At 41.2% G+C, this 10,184-nt stretch overlaps 1 protein-coding gene across 1 annotated transcript; it reads left to right on the top strand.

Annotated features, from left to right (window-relative positions):
* The first annotated feature begins 221 nt into the window (after nucleotides 1-221).
* Nucleotides 222-5,027, top strand: LOC129752687 (uncharacterized). The gene is made up of 3 exons (XM_055748456.1): nucleotides 222-730; nucleotides 1,334-2,792; nucleotides 3,869-5,027. Exons 1-3 carry the CDS (start codon nucleotides 595-597, stop codon nucleotides 5,025-5,027), a joined length of 2,754 nt encoding a protein of 917 aa, XP_055604431.1. The 5' UTR covers nucleotides 222-594.
* Nucleotides 5,028-10,184: the final 5,157 nt, after the last annotated feature.

Here is a 10,184-nt window from a genome sequence, read left to right as displayed (position 1 = left end):
AACAATCACCACCCCCTGGATGGTGCATCAGAGCGTGAAACGCTAAAATCAGAAACGTCAAACGAACCAAAAGAGGCCGCATGAGGCCCATACACATCCCTACAACTTGACAACCTTTGGCAGTTTAGCTTAATCAGCTAGCCAAGAAGAAGAAAGAGAAGAAGAAGAAATTTGTGCAATCTGATCGTTTTTTCGGTTGCTCAGTTTAAAAATATCCTTGGAAGCGAACGGTTGATTCCGTGTAAGCGCTAAGTGCTTGTTTATTGCTACAGAGTGCAGTGCTTTGTTGGTTACAGTTTCCGATCACCGTATAATTCCGTGACAAAACGACGTGAGTGGATAAATATTGCAATTTATAATATCAGCAGATCGTTAACAACTTGTTAGATCGTCAACAGATGTCTTGAATAAAAACGAATGTGCACAGTAGCCCCGTGTTTATGTAGCAACCCGGCCTACTGGGCGTTTCACGTGAAAACTGGGGAATGTGCGAAAAACCGTTGTAAATTCATCGGTCTTCAAGAAAGACGTGTCTTTATTTTGTGTGAAATATAAATTTAAATACCTGATTTTTGTTTTTTAAACTGTTCAGCCATGGCTGATAATATAACAGTATCGATCAAGGTTCGGCCGTTGATCAAGCGCGAAAAGGATTCCCGACAGTCATCACAATGGCGGATACGTGATAATACGATCGCCTACGTCGGAAATGGAGAGCCCTTTATTTTTGGTAAGTTGGTTTGAAGCTTGTCTGTTTTGCTGATTTATTTAAGCTTTTAAAACTCTTGAGTTTATTCCTCCTAAAAGTAAAATGAAGCTTCCACAAGATGTTAAAATAAGAGTCAAAATTTTCTTGTTACATCCAACTTCATAAGTTTCACGACCTTTTTATTTTTTTTTTAATCTGGGTTTTTATTTGAAATTCAGAGTACAAAAAATCATTATAGGTAATTACTTTATTTGAATATTTATATTTTGACTCTCGACTGAATCACAATGTTTATCGTCACGTTTTCAACGTCACGTTTCAAACGGTTTTCAGTTCCGAGTTAGAAAGTCATTCAGTATTTTTCGTTTTAAATGTTATAGGTACCTACATTTGTTTTAATTTAAAAAAAGTAAAAAGTAAAATTATTACGTTTAAACTTTCCGTAAATTACCTATTCCTAAAATAATTTTTCTTAGGGTCATAATTATTTTATGATAATGTTAAAAGGAATGCATTTTTTTTAAATAGAGAACGTAAATTTTTTTTTATTGATCTTTCAGAACAGTTCAGTTCAATTGTGTTTTTAGTTTCTGAGCAAAATTTCTATTTCTCCTGAAATTCCAGATCATATCTTCGATGAAACGACATCGACTCAGGATCTATTTCAGCGTGTTTGTCGACCAGTGATTGTGTCGGCACTAAACGGCATGAATGGGACGATCTTTGCCTATGGTCAAACTTCCTCCGGCAAGACGTACACCATGATGGGGGACGAAGATGAACCGGGAGTTGTTCCGTTGACGGCTGAAGAAATTTTCAGACAGATCGAAAACAACAAAGATCGCCAATTTTTAATTCGTGTTGGCTATATTGAGATTTACAATGAGAAGATTTTCGATCTGCTCGATAAAAGCAATGCTAATTTGAAGATATTCGAAAATCAGTGCGGCGATGTTTCGTTGAATTACAAAGAAGTGATCACAAACTGTCCGGAACAGATCATGCAGTATTTAGATGAAGGGAATAAAGCAAAACGGATCGGTGATACCAATATGAATGAAAGATCCAGCCGATCGCACACGATATTCAGGATCACAATCGAGTCCAGTGAAATCGGTGGACGCTCGGAAGATGTTGAAAATAATGCTGTTCAGATCAGTACCCTCAACCTGGTTGACTTGGCCGGCAGCGAACGGGCAGATCAAACAGGAGCGACCGGATCAAGGCTCAAAGAAGGTGCTCACATTAACAAAAGTTTACTGTCCCTAAGCCTTGTTATCCAAAAACTAAGTGAAAATGCGGACAATCTTAAGTACATCAACTATCGAGATTCCAAATTAACACGTATACTACAGGCTTCCCTCGGAGGAAATGCTGTGACTTCAATGATTTGCAACATCACCCCGGCAGCCTTCGATGAAAGTTATTACACGTTATCTTTTGCTATGCGAGCCAAAACTATCAAAAACAAACCTAAAGTGAATGAAGTTTTATCCGAAGCTGCAATGATGAAACGGCTCGAACGTGAAATTAAACGGCTGCAAGAAGAACTTCGCTCCGAACAGAATAAAAACAGTAAAATAAAAACGTTGGAGCTACAAAACGCCATCAACATGCGCGCCAATCAATTAATCAACTCGCAAACACATTTGCAGCAATACAGCGATAAATCTCGACGTCGCACATGGTGTCCGTCGACATCCGGTATCCCCAAACCGATCATTTCGGCGATCGACGTCCAGGCTGCACGTCTTATGCCACCACCTCCACCCTTCTTTGTCAAACAAAGTGACGACACATCTCCAAAAGTCCGTCCCGAACTTATCAACAACGCCAATCCGGAACTGTTAGCCCGGAAAATACGGGTAACGGATCCCGGGCGGCAGTTTCTTCACGTAGAAGATCCCGTCCCGCTGGAATCCAGTTTTGAGTTCGTTCCCGGTGAGCTGGCCGACTTTGAAGAACGCTCTCCGCAGAGTATTGCTCGTGAAATTCATACGCCGCGCATCCTGAAACCCAATCGGCGGTCCCGTCGATCTTCGACCGGTGATTCGCCTGCCGATTTCATCGACTACGAGAAACGGTAAGTCCTGATTAGTAATTGCTTATCAAACATTTTCAAATAATTCATCAACTACACCGAAAACAGATTAAATGTACTAAAAACTGTGTGATCGTACTTATTTTACAAATTATTAGTAAATTTTACCAAATTAATAAACTCTTCCGAACAAAACGTTAAAGTTCGGTTTCGGAAAGCTGGTATTTTTACAAACCACATTTGAATATTTTTAATAGAGTATGGTGGGGTAAAAGTACGACCTTAGTGCCATCCTATTTTTAAAAAATTTTGCAGTTGTTTTTCCAAAAAAAACCAAGAACAGCATTGGATTCCTTAGACTTTTATCTCTCTTTTAAAAAATTACGAAGATAATCGATCGACGCATTTGATAGCAGTAGTGAAAATGCCAAACTGCTATCGAAACGTACTCTTACCCCACCTCTGAGGCAAAAGTTCGAATGATGTGGGGTAAAAGTACGAACATTCAGAATTCCACAATTCTGCATGAAGTCAAGAGGAAAATTATTTTATATCAATCTTTGCTTACAGCAGTAACTTCTGTGTTCGCTTGTGATACAAATCCTATACATGGGCGAACAACCTGCGCGAATTTGGAGTTCTTGTCCATATTCATCAGGTTTACGAAACCCAGTTCTCATTGTATTTGAGCAATTTTTAGCGCGAGCAAGTCTTTGTAGAAATAAAAATACACGCTGATGTTCCCAGTGAATTTTAGAAAGAAGTTAAAACTTTCCTAAAGATTAACTTCAGTAGACCCTGTATATCATTCGTACTTTTGCCCCACTTGCAGTTCGTACTTTTGCCTCTTCAAGGTTTCTTGTGATTTAGAATTTATTGTGCTAAACAGAGACATATTAATTAAATTCTTTCTTTGGCATTTGATAGTGGTTAGAAACAACTAAACAGACACATTAAGACTTTCATTGAAAGCCAGAATTTTGATTGCTCAAACATGTTTGCCGTTATTTTAAATATTACATCATTTTGGCGAGGTGTTCTAGCCTTCGTTGGAGTCGGATGTACTTTTTCTCGATCCTCGATCAAAAGGCAGTGATTTTTTTTTTCTTTAAATAAAGTGTTGTAGAGCGCGTGGTGATGAGCCCATCACCGGGTGACCATCCAAACCGGACCATTCCGGAATGGATGGATGCCCAAAGTTTACACGGTCGGTTATACTATTTAACGCTTCAAGGTGCTAAAGGGAAACAATTGCCTAAAAACCCGTTCTTGATTGGACGTTCCGTCGAGAATTTTGCGGGTAAAATTGAAGGAGCCTTTTACGAAAAGTCCCGAAATTGGTACGTGCTCAAAATCAGGAACAAGAACCAAGGAAGACTGCTGACAACTTTAACAACTCTGTTAGATGGTACACCGATTATGATAGGTCGTCATCCAAGCCTAAATCAACGGAAATTAGTGGTCACCTGCCGAGAAGTGGATGGAATGGAAGATAAAGTACTGCTGGAAGAATTATCCTCTCAAAAAATCATCGACGTCCGCCGCATAACGAAAAAAACCAACGCAGGGATCATAGGAACATCAACGCTGATTTTAACAATCAACAGTACCATTATTCCGGAATTTATCAATTTCGGACTCCTTCGTGTTCGCACGCGCATATATTATTCACAGCCCCTATTATGCCGACAATGTTTGCAATACGGTCACCCTAAAAGCCGTTGCAAAAATCTGTTGGCTTGCAAAAATTGCTCCCGAAATCATGATAGTGCCGACTGCCAAGCCGAACCCTTTTGTGGAAACTGTAAAACAACAGGTCATTCCCCTTTGGATAGAAAGTGCCCCATTTGGACAGCAGAATCAGCAGCGCAAAAACTCAGCACCGATAAAAATATCCCGATCAACGAAGCCCGACGAATGATACACACGAGCAGCAGCACAACCAGCTACGCGGACGCAGTTAAAGCCAACCAGAAACAACAGATTACAACACATCAGCAACAAAACAAAACAAAAGAAGAATCAAACCAACAGACGAGCCTGAACCAAAAAAGAACGCTAGAAAAACCACACACACCAACAGCACCGCAGCAATCCTCCCAAACTGATATCATCAGTTCGGGTTCAGATTCACCGCCTCGAAAAAGGACCCCTCTTCCACCCTCTCTTCCTGCAACTTCGGCAAAAGAAGTTGTTCGTGAAGAAATGGTAGCACACTGTACCCGATCAGTCGTGACGCGCAGTATGCAGCAAGTGCGGCCACCTGATATACCCTAATCACCCCTCTTCCTCACATCCTTCCCATTCCTTTTTCCTCCCACATCCCCTTCCTATAATTCAAAGTGACCCTCGGCAAATTATTACTTGTACATATAAGTTAAATGCCTAATAAACGTTAATTTTATTAATAAAAAAAAAAAAAAAAAAAAAAAAATCATTTTGGCAAAAAAGCTGCTTTGCCTCATTTTTCGGAGTATTTTAAATTTTTCCAAATAAAAATTATATCTGGATGGAAACAGTCCAAATCACTATCAATCCATGCCAGAGTTTTGAATTTTACTGTTCTCGGTTTGTGATAATCTCAAAACGTACTTTTACCCGACTCGTACTTTTACCCCACCTTACTCTAATTAAATTTATTATGAGCTTCTTAGGACTTTTTGGGCAAAAAATCAATATTTTCTCTGTTTTTAAACTACCAATGTCAGGTTTTTTTTCGAGAAGGAAGAAACTTAATTTTTTTACTCGGAAACTATTTCTTATAAAAAAATATAAAAATCCGGCAAATTTTATCGAATTATCCTTATCAGTAGGTCACCGAATTATTCGAACTTATTTTTATCCTGTCAATTTCCATCTAACAACCTATAATTTTTTTTTATTAACATATGTTTATTAGGCCTATTACTTAATACAAAGTTTATTTGGCCGATGGTCAATTTCACTACATCTATTTTTTAAAACTAAGGTTGGGTTTTTTGGGTTTAGGGAAAGGAAAAGGGTTGGGTTTGTTTGGAAGCTTCTCATCATGCGAGACAGTGGTTGATTTGCACTGACGCGCATAAGTGAAGATGGGGGTTTCTTTATTTTTGCTCTGATCACAATTCACTTCCATCTCTGGATCTGAGGAAGAGCAGCTGGTTTGGGGGTCATTCCTTTTTTTAGGTGGAGAGTCCGATTGCACGTTCGCACTGGGTTGTTCGTTTGGTGATACATTCGGTTTTTGGTGGCTTCGTTTGATGTTCAGATTGGGTTGATGTTTCTGTTGTTAAGCTTTATTCGGATCGGTGCTGGAAGACTTCGGTTTCGGTTTGTTATCCGATATAGGACGAGATTGCAATTTGGCTACGCTTGCATAGATGGTGTTATTATTGCTGGTGGTGATGGATGATATTTTTTTTCGGGCTTCGAACAGTGGTATATTTTGATCGGTGGCGAGTTTAAGCGAGGCAACTTCGGTTTTCCAGATCGAACAACTTCGGTCAACTGGACTGTGGTTTCCTTTGCAGTTGAAGCAAAATGGGTCGTTTTCACACGTTACGCTTTCGTGTTGACCGGAACATTTGATACACGAGATTTGGTTTGTGCATTTGGCCTTGGGATGTCCATATTGCAGGCATTTTCGGCAAAACATTGGTAACGGATAGTACACTCGAGTTCTTAACCGCAGTAGACCGAAATCAATATATTCGGACACGACGGTACTGTTCACAGTTAGAATAAATGTCGATGTTCCAACGATTCCGTTTGATGATTTTCTTGTAATTCTATGAACATTTGTTATGTTCTGTGACACAAGTTCTGCGAGGATCTCTTCATTTTCCATTTCTCCGACTTCATTACACTGCACCACGAATTTCCGTGTGTTTAAGTGTGGATGAAGACCGATTTCAATTGGAGTTCCATCTATTAAATTTGTTAGCTTTTCGAGTTTTTCACTTGTTCTTCACATCGCACTTTGAACACGTACCATTGTTTTTTGCTATCATAGTAGCCACTCTCAACTTTACCGGCATATTTTTCAACAGTTTTTCCAATTGTAAAAGGTTCTTAGGAAGACTTTTGCCATCTGTTCCCCGAAGGAACATGTAATGTAAACGACCGAATCGTTTATTCTGGTCCATCCAAACAGGGATCAACCTATCTGGATGATCACCGGGAGATGGGCTCATGGCCACACACTTCTTCTTTTAACCGCACAATACTAAACAATAGCCTTTTATCACGAGGTGAGCAAAACTCGACCGAACTCGATCAAGGCTGAGGAGGAACTGTCCAACAACAACCTATAAATGATCATAATATAAACGAACGATTTTTACACTTTTTTTCTCATGGTTTTCTGCAATGAATATGATATCTGAGAGAAAAGAAAGTTATTTTTAAAGGAAACTCTTACAATTTTTTTAAGTTTGGAGAACCTGAGACCTCAGACCTTAGACATGAAACACCAGAGAACTGAGCCCTGAAACCTGAGAATTTAGTCCTGAGATATGAGACCTCAGTTCTAAACCACGAGAAATGATACATGAAAAATGTAACCTGAAACATGAGACCTGAGACATATACCGTATTTTTTTTCACCTAGAGGCAACCCAGAGGCAACCTAGGTTTGCTCTAACTGCTGTCATCGTGCTCATTTATTGCTCTAGAGGCAACCTAGGTTCGCTCGAAAAACGGACGGAGTCGCCCTGAGAAGAAAGTCAGTTTTGCGAGAAGTTCACCAATACTCTCAACGTTGTTGTCAAAACATTAAACAGCTGTTTTTGGCTGAAAGCAAAACAGTTAAAATAATGAACGGGAAAATGATTATTGCCACAATTTTGAACCTCTCAGCCAAGCAAAATCGTACTATCTGTTGTCCAGTGCAATCCGGACACGAAAAAAGGCAATCCGGATGTGAAGAACCGGGCGAAAAAATCCAGAAGGGAGAACAAAATGACAGCTCCATGTAAAAATTGCGCTCGTTCTCACGCACACCTGCACACCTACGTATGGAATAACTCGAAACCCGAAAGTCGTTTATTTATTCGGGCGGTTCCAGAGCCAAATCCGGAATCAAAAAAAAATACGCCTCTCCTTATTCTGAAACGCGCGTGAGGTGACAATAGTCGAGTCACCTTACCGTCACTGGACTCTAGTCACCTTATTCCGATAGTCGGCTTAAGTGAAGTGACAGAGGTTGATTCCCGATGTTCATCCGAAGTGTCGTTCCTCACCTAAAGGGACTTCTGGAATCGAGTGACTTGGGTGACTCGACTATCGGCACCTCACACGCGGCGCAGAATAAAGGCCATGAGACATGAATCCTGAGACCTGGGACATCAGACTTGTGACTTGGGGCAGGAGACATCAGACATGTGCCATGCTTCATGCCGCCTCGCCCCTTCATCCCCGGCTTGGCCACAAAAGAATAATATTTTAAACCCCATTTTTAAGGGAAAAATCAATGTTTTTCAAATTCCAGTTTGGATAAATATTTTTCTCGGACATCCCACATTCGCCAGATCACGCTCCACTTGGTCTAACCACCTCGCTCGTTGCGCCCTTGCTCGTCTTGTTTCTACCGGGTTCGTAGCAAACACCTGTTTTGCAGGACAGATGTCCGGCATTCTCGCAACATGTTCTTCCCAGTGTATCCGGCCAGCCTTCACCACCTTCTGTATACTGGGTTCGCCGTAGGCTTGCGCGAGCTCGTGATTCATACTTCGCCTTCACACTTCGTTCTCCTATACGCCGCCAAATATGGTTCTTAACACTCTTCCTCGAAGTTCCTGTAATAAAGGATCTAGGTGTAATACTGGACTCCAAAATGACATTTGAACATCACTTGAGCCATGTAGTAGCTAAGGCGAACCGGAATTTGGGTTTTATTTTGCGAACTACCAGAGAATTTACCAAATTACGCTGCCTACGGACTTTGTATTGTGCCTTGGTTCGCCCGCATCTTGAGTCAGCGGCAGTCATCTGGAGCCCTAGTCACGCCAACTGGATTCACAGAATCGAATCCGTTCAATCTAAGTTTACCCGCTCAGTACTACGGCTTCGCCCGTGGCCGATTCCGGAACAATCTCCCTCATATACGCAACGATGCTCTTGGTTGGAACTGGATACCCTTGCTGATCGACGAGAATACATGAAAGCGGCCTTCGTTGGAAAATTGCTACTCGGAAGCATTGATGCACCAAACATTCTTGAGAGGATTGACTTCAACGTGATGCCTAGACAACTAAGAAGTCGCGAATTCCTTCGGCTTGGTTTTCATCGTACACTTTACGGCCAGAACGAGCCTATCCGTGCAATGTGTGTAGTGTTTAATGATAAATTTAGCGAATTTGATTTTAATATGACCCCGGATATGTTTGTGAACCGCTTACGGGCTTCAATGTTAAGATGAAATCGTTTTATTGTAGTACTTGATGTTAGATCTTATCGTTACTTTTATTTTCTGATCCACTATATTTAATGTGTTATGTAAAATCCCTAAAACTAGTTTTAAATATCCTGACAAACTATTGTATTGTTCATGTATTGTATTTGCTACATTCATCGATGGGTTTTTATGCCTTGTGCTTTTCCCATCCCATCCATTTAGACTAGTCGTTCGATGGATTAAAAATAAATAAACAATAAACAATATTCAGAGTGTACGCAGGTCCTCCTCGAGTAATATCCATGTCTCGTGCCCGTAGAGAACAACCGGTCTGATGAGCGTCATATACAGGTTAGGGCTAAGTCTTCTCGACCGCAGTTGCTTGTGGAGTCCATAGTAGGCACGACTTCCGTTGATAATTCGCCGACGGATCACATGGCTGGTATCATTGTCTGCCCGCACCAGTGAGCCGAGATAGACAAAGTCTTCGACTATCTCCAGCTCGTCGCCGTCGACTGTGACCTTGTTATTGCTGAACAAGCGGGTTCGGTCGGTCTCGGATCCGCAGGCAAGCATGTACTTCGTCTTGGACGTATTAATCATCAACCCAATTCTTCATGCTTGACGTTTCAGTTTGCGGTAGATCTCCTCCATCGCCGCAGATGATCTGCCGACTATATCAATATCATCGGCAAAGCAGATAAGTCGACTGGATCGCCCACCGCTCGTGTTGAACATCATGCAGGATAGACCATCACCTTGTCGAAGCCCCCTGCGCGATTTTAATGAACTCGACAATTCACCCAAAATCCGCACACCGCACTGCGTTCCATCCATCGTCGCCTTGATCAGTCTGATCAGCTTCCCGGAAAAGCCGTTCTCGTCTATGATTTTCCATAGCTCGTTACGATCGATCGTGTCGTATACGGCTTTGAAGTCGATGAATAGATGGTGCGTAGGGACTTGTTGTTCCCGGCATTTTTGGAGGATTCCGGCCTGATGACTTCCCACGAATCTCACAGTCCAATTTGTCGCCCTTGTTGTAGATGGGGCATATTACC

The sequence above is a fragment of the Uranotaenia lowii genome, chromosome 3 (assembly GCF_029784155.1).
Source record: "Uranotaenia lowii strain MFRU-FL chromosome 3, ASM2978415v1, whole genome shotgun sequence".
NCBI classification, from domain to species: Eukaryota; Metazoa; Arthropoda; class Insecta; order Diptera; family Culicidae; genus Uranotaenia; species Uranotaenia lowii.
Note: the sequence above shows the minus strand (reverse complement) of the source record. Positions and strands in the feature narration are given on the sequence as shown.